Source organism: Durio zibethinus, chromosome 23 (genome assembly GCF_047325235.1).
Source record: "Durio zibethinus cultivar Kanyao isolate XHJ-2024 chromosome 23, ASM4732523v1, whole genome shotgun sequence".
NCBI lineage: Eukaryota > Viridiplantae > Streptophyta > Magnoliopsida > Malvales > Malvaceae > Durio > Durio zibethinus.
Window position 1 is genome coordinate 12,483,829 of NC_143184.1, and position 24,477 is coordinate 12,508,305.

The window sequence follows — 24,477 nt, forward strand, 5'->3', positions numbered from 1 at the left end:
ACTTGCATCAGCTTCAAAATCTAACAATCAAGTAAGTGGTTTAAAGAGATCTTGGGATAACCAAGAAAGAGTGTAAATCGACCTTATCCCCATGACCTATACTGAGTTATTCTCAAAATTGATCAAGAATAATTTGGTATCTCTAGTTATTCTAGAACCATTGAAGCCACCTTATCCAAAGTGATATGATGCTAATACGATATGTGATTATCATAATGGGAATGTAGGTCATTCTATTGAAACCTATCCTACTTTCAAACATAAAGTGTAAAGTTTGATCTGGAAAGGCTTAATGAGCTTTGACGGATCAGGGGGTAAGATGTCAATAAAAATCTTTCACCTGATTGCACAAGGGCATAAGTTTGAAAGATGTTAAGGCTGGTTGGAAGCTATTTGTCATTCTAGATTTCTTTCATAATAATGTTAGGATTTCTTTTATGCAATATGATTTTATTTGTTATCATTTCAATAAAAAACAAGTTGATGCATTTGATTATATTTTCTTTTTCATTCAATCATTGTTCCATGCTTTGTTACCTTTTATAACTTTTCATTCTCATTCTCAAATTTCAAATGATGAATGTTTAGATAAGGATAACCATAATTCTGGGATTTAATTTTGAGAACTCATTCACATTGATCTGAGGAGATTTTTTGAGCAAATAAAGCTAGCAGATAGCAGATGTAAAATTAATGTCTTGAAGATATATGATCTTTTATACAGATCCATGAGTTTGTTTTTGTTCAATAGATGATATTTAAAGAAAGCATTCACATTTGAGATGAAAAATGGCTATCTTTTTTTTACCATTCGAAAAATCATTCATTGCTACCCCTTTGAGCCTGTTATGATTTTTTTTTTAAAAAAACCCTAACTGAGGATTACCTTCCACACTGGGGGGTAATTTTTGAAAAAGAAAAAAGTGAAAGATCACAAAAGATCTCAAAGCAAAAAAAAAGAAAAAAAAAAGAAAAAAAAAAGAAAAGCAAAATAAAATAGAAAAATGAGAAATGAATGCCACATATGATTTGGGGTAAAGTAATGAGAATGCTTTTGTGATGAATGAGATGAAAAAGAAAAAGTAGAAAAATGATGTGGAATGGGACAAAATGCCAAGTTGTTTCGAATGATGAGAAATGATCATTTGGTTTTGAACCCTTTAAACACATGTTTTGAGCCTATTTTACCCATTTCTTTTATGACCCCTCACCATGGCCTACATTACTACCTTTAAAAGTTCATTTGGATCAAGTGTGAATGCTTAAATTGAATGATCATATGTTGAACTAAGGCATACTAGTGATGAAACAATCGAATCATGCTACATTGCTTTAGAGATTACAGTGTGAGAGATACCACTAATAGATGAAAAAAGATGAAAAAAAGAAAAAAGAAAAAAAAAGAAAAAAAGAGAAAAAGTGAAAAAGTGAAAAAGTGAAAAAATGAAAAAGTGAAAAAAAAATGAAAGAATAGAAAAAAAATGAAAATGAGAGAAAAGGAGACTCAAATTGAAAACTCGAAAGGATAATTTGGGTAAAAAATCTTTGAGTTGAGAGTTGGATAGACAGTTCATATGTATGGAAGGTCAAAGATATCTGAAGATGCCTTAAAGCTGGAGTAAAGTTTGATGAGCATAAATTGATTTTGGTAGTCAATGGAATAAGTTTTTAAAAAAGAATCTTGGATTAATGTTCAGAATTGTTTGAATATTCATCATTTGGATATACCATTCATCCTAAGGACATGCTTCCAACTTGTTTCTTTCCTTATTTGTTTTTGTACCAAACTCACTCCTCATTGATTACCTTTCCTTCAATTCACCTTATACTCTTCTATTCTTACATCACTAGAATGAATTGAGAAAACATGTGAATGCATTATATTTTGTCATCATTTGAAATGATAATGAATGAATGACAATGTGCATAAAAAAGTCTTGTATTCCTTTAAAAAGAAATCCAAAATGATAAGGGAAAAAAGAAAAGATGGTAGAAACTTAAAAAAAAAAATGATTTGAGAAGGCATATGGTGTGACTAAATGATGAATATGAAAAGATGATATGATAAAGTGATGAATATGGGGATGAATGGGTTAACATAGCCTGTCAATAGTGATCAGGTGATGATCATGATATGGATCAAAGGATAAAATTTATTTTAAAATGGCTATTACTGAGAAGCTTGTGAATTGTGGTGAAAATAATATAGGTCAATGGATGAAATTTATGTTGAAATTACTAGTATTGAGGAGCCTATGAGTTATGATTAAATGATATGAGGTAATGGACGAAACTTGTTCTGGAATTGTTAGTGCTGAAAGGCTTATGAATGGTGATCAAGTAATGAAAATAATGATGATTAATTGATGAAACTTGTCCCAAAATATTGAGAAGCTAAACAAGGAGAAAGGGTAGGATGGTGGAGTCTTGAGAACCATATTACCACATTTGATTAGAATTTCATGACATTGACTTCAGCATTACATGCATTACATTTGCATTATTGTTCGGTGAATATTTGAAACTTTGGTTTGGCTATGCACTTGCATTATGCAGTAAACATTTGAATCATGATTGAGAATATGGTATTGTGAGAATCTAGATTGTTGCATTTGCATCATTAAGAAAGCATTTACATCATTGATCATGACATTTAGTACATATAAAATTTTGACTTTGATAAAAGTTTAAAAGTTATCTGAAAAAGAAATTTTGAATATTTTGATGAAGTCTTGAGTTTCAAATGAGAATCTTTAAGACATTTTCAAATGTAAATCTTTGAGTCTTAAATGAGAATCTTTAAGATATTTTCAAATGAGAACGTTTGAGTTTTAAATAAGAATCTTTAAGACGTTTTTGAAAACCTTTGAATCTTAAATGAGAATCTTTAAGACATTTTCAAATGAGAATCTTTGAGTCTCAAATGAGAATTTTTCAAATGAGAATCTTTGAGTCTTAAATGAAAATCTTTAAGACATTTTCAAATAAGAACCTTTGAGTCTTAAACGAGAATCTTTAAGACTTTTTCAAATGAGAATCTTTGAGTCTTAAATGAGAATCTTTAAGACATTTTTAAATAAGAATTTTTAAGTTTTAAATGAGAATCTTTAAGACATTTCAAATGAGAATCTTTGAGTTTTGAGTTTCAAATGAGAATCTTTGAGGTGTGAAACCCTAAAATTTATCGAATGTGGATCTTCGAACTTAAATGAGAACCTTTAAGATTTTAGATGTGAAACTCTAAGTTTTATTAAATGTTTACCTTTGAACTCAAATCAGAAGCTTTGAACTTTTGGATGTGAATCTCCAAAATTCGAATGTTAGATGTGAGAATTGCAATTTGCATGCAAATCCCTGAATTAAAACTTTGGATGAGAATCTCACAAATGCAAAATTTGAAAATCATGCAAATTTGAATCCTTATGAAACTGAAATTTTGAGAATCAAATTTCAGTGAAGCTTAAAGGTTCTTGCGAATCTAAACCTTTAATTTTTGAACTCAAATTGTGAATCTTTGAGTTTTCATTATAAATTTCAGATATGATCTATGACTCCGTTGAACATGATTGTTAATGAGCCTTTTATTTTTCAAAATTGTAGTGCCTCTGTTTAGAGGAGCATTTTATTTTTTCAAAGTTGTGGTGCCTTTGTTTAGAGGAGCAATTTATTTTTCAAAAATTATGGTGCCTCTGTTTAGAAGAGCATTTTATTTTTCCAAAGTTATGTTGCCTCTGTTTAGAAGAGCATTTTATTTTCCAAAGTTGTGGTGCCTTTGTTTAAAGAAGCATTTATTTTTTCAAAGTTGTAGTGCCTCTGTTTAGAGGAGCATTTTATTTTTCAAAGTTGTTATACCTTTGTTTAGAGGAGCATTTTTATTTTTCAAAGTTGTGGTGTCTCTGTTTAGAGGAGTATTTTATTTTTCAAAGTTGTTGAGCCCCTATTTAGAGGAGCTTTGTTTACTTTTTCAAAAAAAAAAAAAACAAAAAAGTGTGTTTAGTTGATTGGGTTGTCTACGTCTTTGCACAATTCATGTTTCATAAAAAATGCACAAAGAGGGGTAACTGTAGACACCAAATCTGTTCGGGGTCTACTTTTTGATTAATTAAAAAAAAAAAAAGGAAAAAATGGGCAAAGGGTGATTGAATTGGTGTAAAACTGGGCTAAGGAGTTTGAGGCGGATTGGAAGAGGTTGAATAGGACTAAAGTCTAGAGGAAATTGTGATTTCTATTCGGCTTTGGAATCTATGGTTTTAAAGCCTTATAAATAGACCCACAGATCAAGTTAGGAAAAAAAAATACAAAAACACAAAAATATAGCAAGTAGAGAGAGAAAAAATTTGGAGTTTAAAAAAAAAATTTGGAAATTTTATAGAAAATTTCTAGATTCCAACGAAATTTTTTGGCATTTGTTAAATTTTTCGACGAGTTTTTCAGTGCAGGTTGAATTTTTCGACAATGTTTTTTAGAATCCGACAAAGATTCTGGTGAACGTTGAATTTTTTTGTGTCTATCTAACGAACCAACCCGATTCCTGTGACTTTTTCCTCCAGTTGATATTCAACTGGAGTTCATTTGGGTAGAGAGAGAGGGAGAGAGACAAATGGGAAAGAGAGAGAAGGGGAAGGAGATCTGAAACAGAAAGGCTGAAACTTAGGCTTTTATAGTCTTACCAAAACGAAGCCATTTTGCGTTTAAAAAGACCCAGGATCTGTACGTTTTCCATCTTGGCCAACTCGACTCGATCACAACCTGCTGGGTTGACCCGTGTTCTAGTTAACACTGTAGCTAAGCTGAGCTACATTCCTTGAGCCGCATTCTCCAAGCTGTCATTTGTGCCTATAGCCGAGCCAATTTAGCCTCTTTAGCCGAGCTATTTTTATTTTTTGTTTTTTATTTATTATTTTATTTATGTGTTTTTTTTTGCATGATTAAATTTAGGAAAAATAAAAAAATAAAAAATAAAAATTTTGAGAATGAATATTAATTATCCAATGATGGAATTTATAGAAATTTCAAATGGTAAATTTCTATAAAATTCTTAGGTGAGAAATGTTGTCTAAATTTGTCCCAAATGGTAGAATAATTTAGATAAAGTTTCAATAACAATAATTAATATTTATTTTCAAACAAAAATTTAAATAAAATAAAAAAACATAAAAATAAAAAATTTGGAATTAAATACAAATTATCAAAGGATGAGATTCTTAGAAATTTCAAATGATAAATTTTTTAAGAAATCTCTAGATGAGAATTTTGTCAAAATTTATCTCAAATGATGAAATAATTTAGATGAAATTTAAATAAAAGTAATTGTTTTCTTTTTCAAATAAAAAATTTGGATTGAAAATATGTGATAATTATCCAAGAATGAGATTCTTAGAAATTTAAAATAAAAAATTCCTAAGAAATCTCTAGGTGAGAAATTTTCTCTAAATTTATCCCAAATGGTGGAATAATTTAGATGAAATTTCAATAAAAATAATTGTAATATTATTTTTTTTTGAAAAAAAAAAGAGAAAAGAAAAGAATTTCTAAATAGGCCTAATTGGTGAAAAATTTAGAAATTCAAAAAAAATAAATATTTCTAATTTGGCATAAATTGTGGAATAATTATAATATTTTCGACAAAAAATATAATAATAAATAAATAAACTTTTTTTCGACGATGGAGCCTCTTCGAGAAATCAAATAGGATTCTTGAATACTCTTGAGGTGAAAAAATATTTTTAAGAGTTCTACCAGATTGATAGAAGAATCTTAAGAATTACTACCAATATTTGAACACAAAAATTTGAAACAATTAGAATCAAAACCTTAGGATAAATTTAAAATAATATGGTATCATCTTTTGGATGGGTATGTGGAGGTGCTATAACCTTCTCACATGTAACCGAACTCTCGAACCCTGTTTTGGTTTGTAGACCTGAACCTATTCTTTTAGTGACCCTTTGTCAAGCTTAGGAGCTCCTTAAAGGGATAGATTCATTAGGTGGCCAATCACACCTAGCTAAAAAAGATTGGTGACAACTCCATTCATTTGTTACGTCTAGCTATAAATTTATGGATCTATATGTTATGACATTTCTTCCTTTTATAAAAGCACTTTGGCTTTTGCTAATAAGATTTGGCAAGTACCTTTTGCTACTATTCAAGTTATGCCTTTGTAGATAACAAGCAACATGAAATTGGCCTATAATCTGAAATGCTAGTTGGGCTTTAACATTTAGGAACTAATGCTATTATAGTAGAGTTGAAGGTAGGTAACAAGTCGTGGGTGTTGAAGAAATACATTATTGTTGCTGTTACATCTCTTCCTACTATACTCCAAGCTGATTTAAAGAATTGCACATTATAACCATCTAGCCCTAGTGCCTTATCATTGTGTTGGGAAAATATGGCTTCCTTTATCTCTTCCATAGTTACATCCTGGGATAAGACTGCTTGTTGTTCTTCAGTCAAGTAACCTTGAAGAATATCTGCAATTAACCCTTTTGAGTAGCCTTCAACCTTAATATCCTTTCTTCCAAATAGTTTTTTGAAAAATCCCACCTCTATAGAAATATGAGAAAACGTGTCTAGCCTTCTACCCTCACTGTCATATAACACCCTAATAGTGCTTCTTTTTTGCTTGACTGCTACCATGTTATGAAAGAACATTTTGTTTTTGTCCCTTTTTTGTATCCATTGGATCCTGTATCTTTGCTTCCACAAGCTTTCCTCATATTTTAGCAATTCTTGAAGCTTTAGTAAAAGCCTCTTCTCATTTTTGACCTCAACACTTAATGGTTGCATAAGTGCAGCAATCTGCATCTCTACCAGTTCCTCTTTTTTCCTTTTAACTTTCTCTATCAAGTCACCAAACTGTATGAAATTGAACCTCTTTAGTTCTGTTTGTAATCTTTTTAACTTCTTGTGCAATATAGTCATAGGTGTCCCAGTGGTTTGCACTTTCCATGACTTTTTTACTATCTTCAAAAAATCAGGATGCCTTTTCCAAAAATTGAAAAACTTGAATGGCTTTGGTGGGGATTGCCTTAGGACATTCAACTTAATCAAAGCTGGGCAATGGTCTAAAACTTCAGGTGGAAGAAATTCAATCGTTGAGTTTAACCATTGTAAAAGCCATGCATCATTAATTAGAACTCTGTCCAACTTCCTAGATAGTGTATGGTTACTCTATGTGAATAATGGCCCCGTATATGAGTGATCTAATACAGCTAGCTTCTGAATACATTCCTGCAATTCTTTAGTACTTGAGCTAGCTATCTGGGAACCATTATAGTTAGAACTTTCCATAGGATAGGCTATCACATTGAAATCTCCTGCTAATATCCATGGGCTGCTATCAACTACACTTTGGAGTGAGATCAAATTTGTCTATAATCTTTTTCGTTCTCCTTTACTGTTATATCCATAAATGACAGTAAGATATATCACTTGTGTCTTATACATGATTTTACAAGTGATACTTTGATCACTGTTTGTGACTAACTTCACATGCAATTCAAACTTCCATAGTAGCCATATTTGACCATTATAAATTGTAGAGTAATTTTTGCAAAGATACCAACCAGGGAAATGAGTGTTCAAGACTTGTATCATATTCTACTACTTTATCCTACTTCTAACAAGCAGGCTACATTAATTTGAGCTCTTCTAATCTTGCCTACAACCTCTTTTTGCTTCAAAAGAGCATTAGGCCCTCGGACATTCCAACTAAGGATGTTCAAGAGGAAAAAAAAGAGAAGAGGATATACCTCTTAAGATAGATAGATCTACCTTTACTTTGTTTTTCCCCTTATCAATAGGGCCCCTTTTTTTACTCTTCAACTACTTCATTAAGTCTGCAACTCCAGTTGATGCTACCCTCACTTTGCTTGGTGAGTTGATAACTGGCTCAACCTTTTTTGTCTCTCGTGATTCTACCTTCCCCAGGTTCACTTGAGCATTATCATTGATTTTATCATTCTCAACAGTTGTTTCCAATATAGCAAATCTATTTGCTGAAGCAAAATGCACAACTTGTTTTGCCTCCATTCTGACATTTTCCAATATAACCACCCTTTTTCTTCTTTTCTCAATTCCTTCTTTAGCTCTTTATTTTGGTTTTTTGGTTGCCACACCTTTGCTTCTATAGCCATTGGCTTATTCATACAAACTTTATTTGAATGCCCAAATATATTGCAGCATTGACATCATGAAGGCATCCATGGTACCTCTATCAACACCAAAACAAGTATTCCATTTCCTAGCATCACATCTATAAATCGAGGGACCTCAACATTTACCTCTATTTCCACACAAATCTTTGCATAAGCTAGCCTCTCACAATTTACTGTAATTTTATCCATGTATAGTGGTACACCAATGGCACTCGCTATATAGCTTTGCCCTTTCTTTGTGTATAACTCTAACGACAAATTATATAGATGTATCTAAACAGGTAACCTGTTCATCTGAAACTCTAAACGTTTCATCCTTAGTTCCCATTTTTGAACTATGATAGGCTTGTTCTGAATATGCCAATGCCTTGATTCTAATACTTTATCACGATCCAGCTCATAAGAGAATTGCAATAAGAACAAGTTATTTCTTGTTGGTTTGATCATAACCGTTCCGTCCTTTCCCTATAAGATACTAACTAATCGCTAAAATTGGCTAAAGTTAGGTGCCTTACCAATGAATTGAGCCACCAGTGAGTTTCGCCATTGATGTACTCCTTCTTCCAAAACATCATTTGATGGTTTAACCAAGATCTTTCCATTTTCCTTCTACGGGGAAAAAAACTGCAACAAATGATCTTTCGACACCGAGAAAAGATTTCTCCAATCTGCAGCTATCTTTTGCACAAAAGCTCCCTCTATGAGGTCTGCTTTCTAGTATTCGATGATCTTTCCATGTCTACCTCCCAAATTGACAAGATGATAATAGCAAGAAAATGAGCGGTTCAACAAGAAAATTGATGGTTAAAAAAGAAACTTGACTGTTTAAAAAAGAAAAAGATGATAGTTGGGTGAGAAAATCTTCAACGCAAGAGAGACCCACTCACGTGAGTTGAGAGAATTTTCCCCTTTCCGCTTCCCTGCTTTTTTTCCCTTTATTCTTCAATCAGATACCTAATCTCTATTTTTTTCTTTTTCACGCCATTTCTTACCTGCCTTTTCTTTTTCTTTTTTATTTCTACTTTCATTTTTCCTTCTTTTGCCTAGTACTTAACCCTTCCTCTTTTTTTCTCTTTCATTACAATTCCACTAAATATTAATAATCTGAAAGCTGTTGCATTGATGGAGGCCTAGATGAAAAAACTCTACGATTTGCTAAGTAAGGTTAGTTGGTTGGTTACTTACTAGGGACAGAGAAATGGAAGCAGAATGGAGAGGCAATAAGCTTTATCCTCTATTGGAAATACTTTTACTTTCGATTAGAGTCGTTATCGATCTCTAAGTAAAAAGCTTGTTTTCTGTAAAGGTAACTAGGTACTATATAGGCATAACAGGGAAACATTACAGAGAGAGCAAAGGAAGATCGAAGTAGTGTTGCAAAAAAAAAAAAAAAAAGAGGAGTTTCAGCTAACAATGAGCGAAGTACCAAAGCTTTACGACAACAAACCCAAAAAAGTTATCTCAAAACCCATCATTCTTTAGTTATTCAAAAACCTATTTTTTTCTTTTGTTTTTAAACCAAACAAGAAGAAAGTTATAGTCTTTTTAACTTTTGTCTTAGCTTTATTTGCTTTTTAAACAATACAGGCTTATGGGCGTTTGAAATTTGATTCCTTTTTTATTCCAAAAATTACAGGGCAACTGAAACTATTTCAAAGGCAACATAAAGTAAAGGATTTTGCTTCAACATCATTAGGTGCAACAACATTATATCAAATGGGTCTGCCACCACCACCATCTCAACCTTTTAAGGAATTGTTTGCAAGGCGTTACAAGTTTCTTTGGCCTTTTCTCTTGGAGGTCATTTTCTTTCTTTTGAAATTGTTTTATGTTTAGGAATTTAAATGGATTCTTTTTAATTTGGCTTGGATCTCTTCCCTGGAAGACATCGGTACCAAGTAGTTCATTAAATTTGTATTTGGTAACTTAGCGAAGGACAAATGTGGTGTGTAAAGAATTTTGGTTAATTCCATTTTTGCCACATATGTTACCACGTTTTTTCACGGGATAACCCCATTGTTAACTACTGATGTTGCAAAGGATTATCTGGATGTATCATATATATATATAATAACAGAGGCTGTTAAAAACTCGGTTGCTCTTTTTAATTCCTTTTTTTTTTATTGGCATTTGCAGTGTCAAAGAAAAATAAAGTGGAAGCTGAGGATTCTCCAACTCCAGTGAAAGTTGAGAATGTGCAACGGGCAAAAATGGAAATTTGTTCACAATAATGAGGTCAAATATCAAGACTGAATGAGTTCACTTATGATTTCAATATTGATAAGAATGCTTTTAAATTTGAACCTGTTGCCATTTCTTCTTTTAATCCGTCATGGATGTACTATTGCCAGATCCTCTGACTTTTGGCTTCATGCTTGCTAGAAATGGTTCTGAAAATGCTGCAAAACTTGATTTACCAAAAGAATCTGATACAAGTATTCGGCCTTCTGCTTCAAAGAATTCTGTAATGGCACATGACATGATTCCTATGGAAGTTCTGGCTAGGAATAACACAAAGGAAACCATCAAGATGAATCTTAGTGTTTCATGTAGAGATGTAGCTGAAGAGAATTGTATTGAGAGGACGAAGACTACTGTTCTGTGGGCAAGTTAGTTCCTTTGGTTTTATGGTATCATTAAGTGGCAGTTCTGTATTTCAGTTTCAATAATATCATCTTTTAGTCATTAACTCCAATCTATCTGATACATTGATTTCTTTTTTGTTTGTAAGATAAATCATAAAGAGAACTTTTTTTGTATTAAAACAGGCTAATTTAATGTGTGGATCCCGCCTTCCTTACGTAAATTTCTCAACAGTAATTATTATGATAATGAGGTCCCTAGGCTGAAATCAGTATTGCTTTCCACATATTTTCGTATTATAAATTGTAGTTGATGAGTTTTTTTTCATGTTTTGTTTATCAGGTGTTCTAATAATTTCCATGGAGGTTCCATCACTTGAAGAAGGCAAACATTGTGAGTACATTATGGTTGCCGCTACTCTAATTGAGGATGCTAATAACGTTTAAAGAGGTACAGCAAAAAGTGAATCTCCTGAGTCCTGACAAGCCTGTTTCCTGTGGAGGACCTCCTTTTAATGTGCTTGTTAATGGGACTGTATGATGGTTTTCCTCCCACATAGCTATAGTTTATTAAAGTGCTTTTCAAAGTCGACTATGATGCTAGCTAGCATCTTTGGACGGTATTAATGGTTACACATCCTTTAACTGTTTCCCAGACCACTGTTCTGTTCCTTTACACCAAAAATGCTATTCTATCTTTGAAAGCTCATCTGCTTCACAAAATCCATTTACTGCAGAAATTAGGGATTTATTTGAGTCACAGGAGAATGTGGTGATGATTAAGCATGAAGTAAATGGCAGTGATTGTCAAAGTTTAAATTCAATTAAATAGAATACTAAATTTAAATTCAAACAAATATCAATTAAATAAAATACTAAAATTTTTTCTAACAGGACGAAACCGGTAACCCGCACTGGTGATTACAAAAGAAAGGGGTAAAGCTGTCCACCATACCCTATGCTATCTCGCATCACAAGAAATTCTATGAGCAAAACAATTAGATCTTCATCTCACATGCCTAAAAGAACAACCAAAACAGTGCACCGAAAGATCCAAAATATCAGAATTAATACCTCCTCATTCTCACAAAGACAAGTGCCGTTCTAAAATCTCCTTGATTTCTAGCAAGGAATCACTCTAGATCAATCAACAGAGAATAGAAATCTTTGTTACGAGCCAACTTCAATCCTAATAAAATGGCCATAACTTCAGCTCGTATGGAGGAAACTGTATTATCATGCTTAGCAAGAGTACAAAAACACACATTTTCTGATGAATCACGAGCTACCACCAGTGTTAGAATTGAAAGTTACGACAGCATTTACTTTGATAAAAACTACGGAAGGAAGAGCCCAGATGGGTTTATGAACTTGCATCTCAACCATGGAAGCATATATGCACAGCATTTTGCTTGCAGCAGATGCCAGCACAAAAGGTAACCTACAGACTTTGGTCATGAAAGCAGCTGTTTCTGTTTTTCCAGATCGGCCAGCACGCATTACTACAAATTTCTAAAGCTGACCGCATTAGTTACTCTATCAAGAAACTGAGTCCAAAAATCTATCGCACCAAAACGAACTTCCACAAAAGATATTAACCTTGGGCAGATCGCGTTCCAAACTACCTTACTGAAGTCCACAACAAAAACGAAAATGTTGAAGTGACTCTGCTGGATTACCATACTCACAACCACTGCTATCTAGTTGAATATCTCTTGCAAGGAAGGCTGCAGCAGTAAGAAGTATTCCCATTCACCAACCTCCATGTGAAATATTTAATCCTGTCACCACAACTTAGCTGTCCAAAACACTCTCCAAATACTCAACCTTTGACTAGCAATAATCTCCTCCTTTCCTAGTACTTTCTGCTCCACATAGTACGAAGATTTAACTGAGAATTGTCCTGTTATAGAATCAATATCCAGATTAGCCATTTATCCCTCCTAACATCAATCCTTGAAGCGTCCCTAACCATATATTTATCTAGCTCCCATTTTCACTATTTCCCTTCATTCCATCAAAATACATTCTCCACAGTCATAGGAATGGTAAAAAGAAAATAATTAACGTGCCTTGAGCACTTTGTAACACAGTGATTCCTCATTTTGTATCAAACGCCACCACTATTTAGGTAGGAAAGCAAGATTAAAGAAAGTCTTCAAAACCTAAACCACCATTACGTTTAGAGCAACCAAAGATTCTCACGCCTTCCGCAATATAATTCTATGGGTTAGCAACCATTCTCCGGTAATCATATAGACAATTTCAAAAGCAAGATTCAACGTATCTCTTTTAAGTACATTTAAAGGGAGTCAAATTTTGTAGCCGATTGGTTGGCAATCTAAAGTTTGTCTGATTCCTGATTTTATAGCTCTTTTGTAATTATTTTGGGCTCTTTTCCTATGTTTCATTTTTAGCTTTGTAGGACTAGTTTTTAAAAGATGCTTTTCAAAAACAAAAAAAAAAAAAAAAAGAAAAGTTTAGGCTACAAGTGTTCATTGGATGATCTGTCTCCCCCAGACAGGTCTACATTGAACGTTTAGAATAATTTAAATTTGGAAATTATTCTTAAATAGGTATATATATTGTTTAATTTTTGTCAACATTGAATTCTATGAAACTTCATATCAAAGCAAAATGACAATTGTTGATCTAACATTATTAAAAGCTTTATATGCCAATTATTAAAAATTACTAGCATGAAAAATGAAATAAAAAGTAATATAATTGATGATGGACGCAAACCAAAATATATAAAGGATTAATATTTGAGTTGGCTACAATGGTTTCAGTAAATGGGACTCGGAGTCGTTGTAAAGGATGAGATCTACATAGTTAGAGGGGCAGAGTGAGTGAGAATTGAGTTCAATAAGAAGTCAGACACCAATTTCGTTGTTATCCCCTGAAAGCTAGGATTTGGGGTACTTCCCATGAGAAAATTTAAATAAAGTTATTTAAATAAAATTCATGAAATTTTTTATTAAAAATAATTAAATTAAAATTAAAATAGAAATAAAAATTTATAAATTAAAATATCTTATTACATAAATTAAGTGTACAAAATTTTAAAAAAATTAAAATAAATTTTGATATATAATTTTAGATAACATTTTTAGTAAAAATTTTATGTTGATAAAATTTTTTATTATTAAATAAATATTGATCAAATTTAAATTATAAATAATATTTATAATAAATTTTTTTACATATGATTGATTTTCACATTAAACACTTTCAATCAATCCATTTGAATTTTTTATTAAAATTTTTATTAAATTATTTTAAAAAATTCAAAAATTTTATCTAAAAGACTTTATATAAATTTTGTCCACTCTACGTTATCTTTTAAATATTCGCATTTGTGGCTTACACATTTTTTTTCCCTTCATAAGAAAACAAAGAATCAAATAAACAAAGAGAAAATAAGTGTAGACTTTTTGAAAAAAATAGTGAAGAAATAGCTTTTTTAAAAAAAGATAATTTTTGTTCGTTTTTCATGACAAACAAAAAATGACAGAAGAAAAAAAAAATTGGGAAAAAAATAAAAATTTGCTAGGTGGCATGTTATATCAAGCATCTTTACCCATTGAATCAGATTTTTAAACAAAGGCATCGGTGGTCCAGATGCAACCAAGTGTCATGATCGGGTTGCTCCCAAGCTGTTACGAGCCATTTGTCAAGCCATTCAAGCTGGGCCTATTAAGTTTGTTGGGCCTGTGATGAGACCATTCCTAAAAAACTTGCTGGTTGAAAAGAAAATTGCAGAGTGACGCTTCTCAAGACTAGTTGGCAGCTATCCGTTAGTCAAACTCATGGTAGTTAATTTTTAATGAGAAATTTAGGGGCCCACAGTTGTAAGTTTCTTTTTTTTTTAATCTGAGTTTGAAACTTATATGCAGACAGATATCTTTCATGATCATAACTATTTAGCCACTAATTAATATTAATGGTTGATATGAATAAACGATAAGATTAATTTGAATAAAATTAAAAATAATGGTAAAAATAAAATTAATTATTATATTAGAGATTAAAATTAATTGTGATAATAGAATAAAATATTAAATAATTTAATATTTATAAAATTAATAAATTATTTTAAAATTTTATTAAATTTTTATCAAATAATAATTTTGTTAATAAATAATTAAAATTTATTTATTACTTTATTATATAATAACATTTATTTATTAATTAATTTCTGATATGATAATAAATTTTATTTTTAAATTTAATTCACAAAATTCTTTGTAATTTTTAAATAAAGAGTCAAGATAAAATAAAAAATAAAAGTTAAGCTGTTAACAAGAGAGGGTTAAAAGAGAAAAAAAGTAAACAAACAAAATAAATAAAGGGCTGTGGTAGATTGAAACCCCAAGCTTCAGTGAATAATCGGTGAAAATTGCAACACACTAAAAGATTGTTTGAATTATAAAGCTGCAGGTGACACAGCTTTTTTTGGCAATTTCATCGTACGGAGATGTTTGATGTAATCCAATGGCACCCGTGCTGAGGATGCCTTAGCACCATAAAGTTTTAAGTACAAATTTTGTTGTGTGTAAATTTAATTGTTTAATTATGTTATAGTTAGTTAGATAATTATTAAATAATTATAATTTAATTATAGTATAATAATTGATTATTTAATTGATTATATTAATGTAATACTAAATTATAATTGTAATAATTTATAAAAAAATTAAATGCATCGAGGACGATTTGCTACCTAATCACACACACACAAAAAAAAAAAAAAGGCGCCTGTTGATATTTGCATGACTGTTAGATACATGGTTGACGTTCCATAAACCAACAAGTCCATGCATGAAACTCAATCATCAGGTTCCAAAATCATGTTTGTCAACCATTGAATTGGGTGAACAAACGACGGGGTGAAAACAAAAGTGAAGGAGCAAGAGTCTAGGATGGCAGCTGAAGGAAGATAATAATTTTCCAAAATTTCTTTAATGGAATCATACACTAAAACTTGATAAATTTTAAAAAAATTTTATTCCTTTTTTGGCGCATATGGTAGTTGGCATATGACAACAGCTTTCTATTGAAGTAAAGTCAATTGGGGTGGGTTGCAGTTGCTATTCATTGGTAAACGCTATATTCATCATTTAAGTTTTGCTTGTAGAGTGAGCTTTGCTGAACCTTTTTTTTTCTTAATTTTGGAGGGTTTTGTATTTACCTACGATTTTCATTAATAAACCTGCTTCATTTTGCAGCTTTTTCCTTATAACTTGTACATCAGGGGTCAAATATCAGAAAGTTTACAGCACATATTTTTCACGTTCTTGGCATTGCATTATTACATGTTTGCCCGTCTTAGTTTTGCAGCATTTCCTCTATGACATTCCCATTAAGTAGCTATTGATTCTCCTCCTTCCCCTGCGCTATGGCCATGCAAGTTCACTGAACAATAAATATGCACCAAGGAAAACCCTAAAAAATTGTATTACCAACAGCCGAATATATAGCCTGTTGACAGGGTATTAGATTTTTAATTTCAACAATTAAGTTCAAATTCGGATAATGTCAAGTATTTAAAAAACCGGTATTGTGAAGCTTTATGTTATCTTTCCCCTCAAATATTATAACAGAGGTCATTACATGTTTATTACCAGTTAATCAAAGTGATTTTTTTATTGATCTGATATATTAGAGCTTGCCTTTTGGGAAAAAAAATCTATCAGTGAAATCTTACAACATGTAATTTAGCGGCAAAAACCCAACGCACTTTCCAAATAAATTATGCATATAAATATATCACAATTATTGGTAATGACAAGTGCATGTGTCACGTGTAGAGAGTTAAACTCTAGGCTCGTGCGACTCCAGAATCTAGATATGCATTCATCCGACGTTACAGATCAGTCTACCTATCACGATTTATACTCTTATGAGTTATTATCTGCTCTGATCCTCTTGGGCTTACGATTTTATCTTACAAAAGACGTTTCATAAGGGAAGGTGGTGTGAACTTTTATATACTCCAATGACCCTTTTTTTTATGTTTGATGTAGGATTCATGACTCTTCTTAAGATCTGTGACATTCTTCCCCACTCAATCTCGTGACGCTCTTGTCATTGAGACTGGTTACCCTACCTACCTCCTTAAGGGCATTTAGCATGGATCAAACGGTTTAGGGTTGACTCTGATATCACTTGTCACATATCGAGACTTAAACTCCAGGCTCGTACAGCTCCAAGATCCGGGCATGCACTCATTCAGTATCTCAAATCAACCTACCTATCACGATTCATACAATTGTGAGATGTTTTTTGTAGGATAAAACTGTGAGGTCAGAGGGACTAGAGTAAACAATACCTCATAAGGGTGTGAATCGTGATAGATAAACTGATTTAAAATGTCAGATGAATGTATGCCCGAATCTTAAATTTACACGAATTTAAAACTTAAGTTTCGATACGTGATATATGCACATTTCACCGCATTTTATATCACTAACAACGTAATTATACGAAAAAGTTGTATTTACTATTGCCAGTGGCTGTGAACTAATCAATACCTTTTTTATTTTTTAAAATTTGATCGCTGAATCTAGGACCACCTCATGTGCATGATACGTGTTTCAATATAATTAATATAATGATTTATTGTTAAATAATTAGTTTTATTTAATTTTCATTGGAAAATATAAAAATATGTTTGTAATATTTTAATTATAAATTTAAATAAAATTATCCTAAATGGGTTTTAACAAACAGATAAAGTTGCGGGCAAATAATTTGAAATGTCAATCGAAGCTCATTCGACTGAAGCAAACCTCTATTATAATTAATTTAAATAATTCGAATTAGCTATATAAAATCATTACTTTTCAAGTTTGCATTCTTTATAGGACTATTTTAAAGAATGCATATAGGAATTGGTTAAGATGATATTTATAGAAAGATTTTTATAATTAATGTATTATCTGTTTTTAAATTTGATGAAAATAAAGTAATAAATAAAAAATATTTCTTAAAATAAAATGTTAATTAATCTTAACAAATAAATATAGACATACCTTAACTAGAAATTTATTAATTATATAAAGAGAGAAATTATTTTATTTATTGTCAGTGAAATTTTTAAATTTCACACGATGGATTACGAGGTGTCACATATTTCTTATAATATATCTAAAAAATAAAAAAATCTTAATTCAACTTGTATAATTAAAAATTATTTATATTGATAATATATCAAATATTAATATATATTTCTTTATAAATTGAAACAAATTAAAAGCTGGTAGGTAGGAGGCCAATGGTGCACGAATTTTTCCCAGTAGATGCTTAGCATCCGCAATTTATGTCAGTTTCAAGCCAGTTTTCCTCTACCATGTTAACTTAAAACCACTTAAATGGCTTCACTGGATGATTACAGCTACCACAAAATTTCTCAAGCATGGTGGTTTATATCAGAACCCTTTGCTCATAGAATAGTCTAGGAAAAAGTTTACCAGTGAGGATTAAATTTGTAAATCCATAATTTTTGTGTCAGATTTAATTAGGTGATCATTAGGCTTTTTTTTTTTTTTTTTTTTTATGAAGAGTTTTAAGCATTAATTCTTTGTATAAAAATTGAAATGCTAAAAGATCTGTTTAAATTGTATCAAAAAGGTCCAAACTGTTAATTCGTTTGGATAGTTTGAAATTTTTTAAAGAATAAAGCAAAATTTTGGAAGTGAAGAAGAAGTAGAATAAAAATTTCCTTTGACACAAAATATTTTTGGATTCATTTACTAAGAAAAACACTACAATTGAATAAAACAAAATCCCATTACAGGGGGAAAATGAAATGGTAAAATAATATTATTTTTAAGGATGTCAATGAATATGATATGAGATGGGTAAAGTATTTTTCATCTCTATATCTAGATTTTTATATTATATATATATCTCTTATTTATACCTAACGAATATTTCAAATTTATCCCCATCTTTATCAATACGAGTATTTAACGGATATGAACAATTTTCGTATAGATAGCTTTTTTAAAAGATAAAACCAAAATGTATTTTTTTATTTTTTAAAATTTTGTATCTTGTATATTTATGTAATTTTTTAATAAATATATTAATATATATTTTAAATAGAAATATATTAGTTCTAATTAATCTAAAATAATTATATTATTTAATAAAAAAATCTATTTTCTAATATATATATTTAGAGTATCGGTAGAGGTACAAGACGGGTGTTATATTACTCATCTCTATCCTCGTACTTGATAAAAAATTTAAAATAATATCTATTTCCATTAAAAAATATCCATCCCAATCCCCGTTTGGAAAAAAATTGAAATTCCCCATTAGGTATGGATAAATTTGATATTCTTAATTATTGTTCTATAACTAACTATTAATTAGTATAGGGGGAAAATGAAATGATAAATAATATTATTGTTAAGGATGTTAATGAATAGGGTATGAGATGGATAAAGTATTCTTTTTCCCTATATCTGAATTTTTATATTACATTAATCACATATTTATACCTAACGAGTATTTCAAATTTATCTCCATCTCTATCCACACGAGTATTTAATGGATATGAATAATTTTTGTATAGATAGCTTTTTTAAAAAATAAAAACTAAAATGGTTTTTTTATTTTTTTTAATTTTGTATCTTGTATATTTATGTAATTTTTTTTTATAAATATATTAATATATATTTTAAATAGAAATATACTAGTTCTAATTAATCTAAAATAATTATACTATTTAATAAAAAAATCTATTTTCTAATATATATATGTAAAGTATCGGTAGAAGCATGGGGTTGGTGTTATATTACCCAATCTTCATCCTCGTACCTGATAAAAAATTTAAAATAATACCTATTTCCTTTAAATAATATTTATCCCAATCATCATTCGGAAAAAAAATTGGAATTCCCCGTTAGGTATAGATAAATTTGACATTCTTAATTATTGTTCTATAACAAACTACTAATCAGTATAAAGGGAAAATGAAATGATAAAATAGTATTATTGTTAAGGATATCAGGTATGAGATAGGTAAAGTATTCTTCATCCCCATATTTAGATTTTATATTATATTCATCTCATACTTATACCTAGCGAGTATTTCAAATTTATTCTCATTTCTATCCACACGAGTATTTAATAGATATGAATAATTTCTGTACAGATAGCTTTTTAAAAAAATAAAAACCAAAATGTATCTTTTGTTTTTATTTTTTAAAATTTTGTATCTTGTATATTTATGTAATTTTTTTATAAATATATTAATATATATTTTAAATAGAAATATATTAGTTTTAATTAATCTAAAATAATTATAATATTTACTAAAAAAATCTATTTTCTAATATATATATATGTAAAGTATTGGTAGAGATACGAGGCAGGTGTTATATTGTCATATCTTTATCCTTGTACTTGATAAAAAATTTAAAATAATACCTATTTTTATTATATAATATTCATCCCAATCCCCGTTTGAAAAAAAATTGAAAATTTCCGTTAAGTATGAATTTAACATTCTTAATTATTGTTCTATAACACTACTAATAAGTGCTTGGCCAAAAAAAAAAACGAAAAACCTTATTAGTCAGTGTTCTTTAACATTTGTTTCAATGGACGGTGCATGATATATTTCTCTTTTCTAAAAGAGAAGGGTTTTTAAAATCTTTTCACCCTAAATCAATATAATATAATATAATATACATTAGATCAGGTTTTTTTTTTTTTTTTTTCACTCTTGAATTACCAAGTGATTTATAAGGCCCAAAGTGCCACTATATCAAATGGTGAAAGGAAGCGTCAAGAATCCAGTTCATGTTGGGAATAAGGTGGATTTGCCATTATACTATGATTCAATATTCAAAATTTTATACTTCAATTTTAATAAATTGTTTTATTATATACTTTCAATTTTGATTCATTTACAAAAAAAAAAAAAGGAAAAAAGCGAGATTATAATATTTTACCAAATATTTTTAATGCAAATGGTGAATTTTGTCACAATACTTTCAATTTCATTGATTTTTGAACAAAAAGTAATACAATTAACATATTTCATAGAATATTATGTTAATAAAATAGCAAATTCCAATCAATTTCGTACTTTTATATCCAAATATTAACCAAAATAAGAATATAGTAGCAAAGTTTCAATTAAATTCAAGTACGACAGTGAAATTCAATATTGACTCGTAATTCAGAGACAAATTTGACTATAATCCCTTTCTTTTTTTGCTGTCAATATTTTTTATTTATAACGTTTTCTTACATCAATTGACTAGACATATTATAGCTTATTGAATATTTTTAGTGCTCTTGATGAGCTTGGAAGGGTTGAATCGTGTTGGGGATAGGTAAATACTTTCTTTTGGGTATAAAGGTTTGCAGTTGGTGTGTTCAGAATTTGGGTCTTTTGATTGTAGGTAGAAGTTGTGGTCTCTATTATGAGAATTTTATCTCGGTATGTTAGGGGTTTGTCTTGTATTGTGAAACATGGTATTTGAAGGCAAGTGGTGATTAGTAATAAGGATGACATGGCGTAGATCCAAGAAACAAAGTTCGAAATGTTTGGGACGCTATAGTAAGATATTTCTGGGATGATTGTGATTGGCTTTATGTTCTTTCTATTGGTTGCCTCGATTATCTATTGATGATCTGGCCTAGAAATGCATTAGTCAAAGAATGATGTGGTTATCTTAATTAATTATATAAAAAAAAGGTTCATAGGACCATGGATGATTTGATAGTCATGTGCTGGCCTTGGGTATTTGATTTTTTGAGCTAGTGGCTATTTCGTTTGGCCTTAATTCAGCAACTTTTAACAGGGTATGCTTCGGACTTTGCTGCTTTGTTGGGATTCATTCTATTTATATATTTTGGCTTTGAACTTTATGAGCTGAAAGATTAGCACAATTTTATTTGGGAGAGTAACAAAGCCTTAAAAGGCTTGGGGATTTGGTTCTTATTTGACTGGTTGTTTGTCATTAGTAGCATTTTGATCATTTGGTTTTGGATCATAGTTGGGATGTTCAAGATTTCTTCTGGTTGCTTTAGCAATTTTGATTGAAGACTTGAAGTCTTAGAACGTTGGACATACGTTTGAGGTTGTATCTGGGTCATTGACAATTGATGTTTGGTGGGGTGACTTTTTTTAGCTTCTTGTTGTCTTCATATTTGACAGTTTTAAATAGCTTTTGGTTTTGGGATATTTTTTGTGCTTCATGACGCAATCGGTGTATCTTTTTTTTTTTTTTTTGACGATTTTTCTGTTATTTCTGTTAGCTAGTTTTAGCTTGTAATCATTTGGTCGCTTAATAAAATTTATTTGGTTTAGCAAAATATTAAAAAAAAACAAAAAGCAAAAGCATCATATATGTACAAAAAAGAATTTAAAATATGAGATTAAATTATATCCATGGTTGCCTCCTTTAAATCACTTCAGTTAAACTCAAATCATTATGAACAGAATTAACAATTCATAAACAAGAAGATCCTCGCCCTTAAAGTTGTGAATCATTATAATCCGATGATCAAGCATTCTCCTTCAAGCAAAGCTTAGTCATTGGAGACTAAAAAATAACGTTAATAGCTAATATATTTCAATTAAAAAATAAATAAATTATGAATCTTGTAGGAAGAACTGGATCATCCCATTGACATAATGAATCAATGAAAAATATCAAAGTTTGCGTAGGTGAGGAAAGAGACACATACTGAACGGTAAACAGCATCAAGCTGAAAAAACAATGACCTTACCCACTTGCCTATTGCATATTCATACTTAGTACATCGTGACCTACCTAAATTCCCAAAACCACCAGTCCAAGTCAAACCTTTTCTCTCTTCTCTCCTACACCCCCCAGTGCACTCTTATATCTATGCCCCCCTGGGCTTTCTGGTGGGGTTCTCCGATTTCTACCTTTCTCTTTGCCATTTCTGAGTCCATTTCTTGGGAGTTTTTGGATAGAAAGAGAGAGGATAAGGCCAATGAGGACACCTTGCTGTGACAAACAAGGCACCAACAAGGGAGCCTGGTCCAAGCAAGAAGATCAAAAGCTTACTGATTATATACGTACTCATGGTGAAGGCAGTTGGCGTTCCCTCCCCAAGGCTGCAGGTTTTTGCCTCTATAAAACAAAACTAACTTCATTTTTTTTTTAACTTAAATGTCCCATTTTTAATTTTGTGCTACCCTTCATCCATTTAAATCATCAGGTTTGCACCGTTGTGGAAAAAGTTGCAGGCTAAGATGGATAAATTACTTAAGACCGGATATCAAACGCGGTAACTTTGCTCAAGATGAAGAAGACCTAATTATCAAGCTCCATGCCCTCCTTGGTAACCGGTATGATTAATTTCTAACACACATTACACACACACACACACATATATATATACATATGAGACTGTATTTGCATTCGCCGAATGCATATATAGTGCAATTTGCTAAAATATAGTTAATGTTTTTCTGGTTTATTGGCTGTTAGGTGGTCATTGATAGCTGGTAGATTGCCAGGAAGAACGGATAATGAGGTGAAGAACTATTGGAATTCTCATATAAAGGGAAAGCTAATCAAAATGGGAATTGATCCTAATAACCATAAGTTGAACCAATATCCTCTTTGTCCTCAACTTCAGCTTGTTCCCCCTACTCCAACTTCCTTGAATGTGAAATGTAAGGCTAGAGAAGGGTCTTCAGCTGATGATGACGATAGGGTCTCAGATGCTGCAAGTTTTCTTGAAGATAAAAAATCTGGTGTTTCTAACTTGGATCTTGATCTTACGATAGCATTTCCTTCTACTCAAATCAAGGTTACTGAAGAGAAGCAGCAGACAACAGCATCGATTGTAACAAGTGATCAAGAAGAAAATTATACGGTTCCTACCCTTCTTCTTTTTAGATGAGAAAGAGCCCGGTATATATGGAGATTCGAGCAAAGACCCTGGAGGCTGGGACACAGGTACAAGGCCAAATTAAGAAGGAAACATATGAAACACTTTTGGAAATGAAGGATGATGGATGTCCAGGATTGAACCACATATCTCATTGTTTGTGCAAATGGATGAGAAACAGCTGAAAATTTCTCTCTGAACAAAGGGTTGAAGCCCCTAGAATTCTCGATGTGATCCGTTGAATTTTATTATTGTATATAATTAATTTCGTAGAAAGAAACAAAGGAGGATAACGCCAATTAACTAAGAGATTGAATGCAGAAATTGCAGACCAGTTCTTTGAAAATGATGCCTAGAAGTGGAGCTTTTAAATCTACTTATTTCCTATAGGTCAACCTAATGTTGGATGAGGGCAAGGCTATGGTTCTTTGTATTGTCATGTTGTAGTGATGAAAGATATGATCATAAAGTTCATGACCTAATGGCATGGAGCTAGACTTTCTACTCTTTGTACAATTTCTTTTGTTATATGCTACATCAACTATTAACAAAAGTTTGATTAATGGCCAAAGGAACCGGACCTGATATTTCAAGAAATATCTGTACTCTAAGGTCCATTTGTCTGCATTAAAATATTGATCTCTTAAGCTCTAGTAAGAGAACAAATTCTGTGGAAGAACCAAACCTCGCTCTTAAAATATTTTAGTGTTGTACTTGTATCAAGAATTTGAAACACAAATTTACTTTAAATGGAGATTTATTTTCATTTAATAGAGAGATTTAAGGAAGGGATTATATTTATGGCCAATATGATTATTGAGTGAGAATTATTTCAT

General features: G+C 30.9%; 2 protein-coding genes and 1 pseudogene across 2 annotated transcripts; 2 read left to right on the forward strand and 1 right to left on the reverse strand.

The window, feature by feature from the left end:
* Positions 1-6,216: 6,216 nt before the first annotated feature.
* LOC149512221 (uncharacterized) lies at positions 6,217-8,037 on the reverse strand. Its single transcript, XM_089752221.1, has 3 exons — positions 7,835-8,037; positions 7,623-7,716; positions 6,217-7,176 (listed from the first exon to the last, which is right to left on the reverse strand). The coding sequence occupies exons 1-3, from the start codon at positions 8,035-8,037 to the stop codon at positions 6,217-6,219; spliced, it is 1,257 nt and encodes a 418-aa protein (XP_089608347.1).
* A 2,336-nt stretch (positions 8,038-10,373) lies between these two features.
* LOC149512222 (trafficking protein particle complex II-specific subunit 120 homolog pseudogene) lies at positions 10,374-11,227 on the forward strand (annotated as a pseudogene).
* An 11,397-nt stretch (positions 11,228-22,624) lies between these two features.
* On the forward strand, positions 22,625-24,232 carry LOC111313597 (transcription factor MYB8-like). Its single transcript, XM_089752545.1, has 3 exons — positions 22,625-22,865; positions 22,964-23,093; positions 23,236-24,232. The coding sequence occupies exons 1-3, from the start codon at positions 22,736-22,738 to the stop codon at positions 23,651-23,653; spliced, it is 678 nt and encodes a 225-aa protein (XP_089608671.1). The 5' UTR covers positions 22,625-22,735; the 3' UTR covers positions 23,654-24,232.
* The last annotated feature ends 245 nt before the right edge of the window (positions 24,233-24,477 follow it).

Bases quoted from the DNA above. Each gene is read 5' to 3' on its own strand.
- LOC149512221 (XM_089752221.1), bottom strand. From the start codon at position 8,037: ATGGAGGCAAAACAAGTTGTGCATTTTGCTTCAGCAAATAGATTTGCT. The intron at 7,717-7,834 runs GTAGTTGAAGAG...GAACATCCTTAG, and splicing joins GGAGTTGCAGACTTAATGAA to TTGGAATGTCCGAGGGCCTA. The intron at 7,177-7,622 runs GTAGGATAAAGT...TTATTCACATAG, and splicing joins ATGTAGCCTGCTTGTTAGAA to AGTAACCATACACTATCTAG.
- LOC111313597 (XM_089752545.1), top strand. From the start codon at position 22,736: ATGAGGACACCTTGCTGTGACAAACAAGGCACCAACAAGGGAGCCTGG. The intron at 22,866-22,963 runs GTTTTTGCCTCT...TTAAATCATCAG, and splicing joins TTCCCTCCCCAAGGCTGCAG to GTTTGCACCGTTGTGGAAAA. The intron at 23,094-23,235 runs GTATGATTAATT...ATTGGCTGTTAG, and splicing joins CATGCCCTCCTTGGTAACCG to GTGGTCATTGATAGCTGGTA.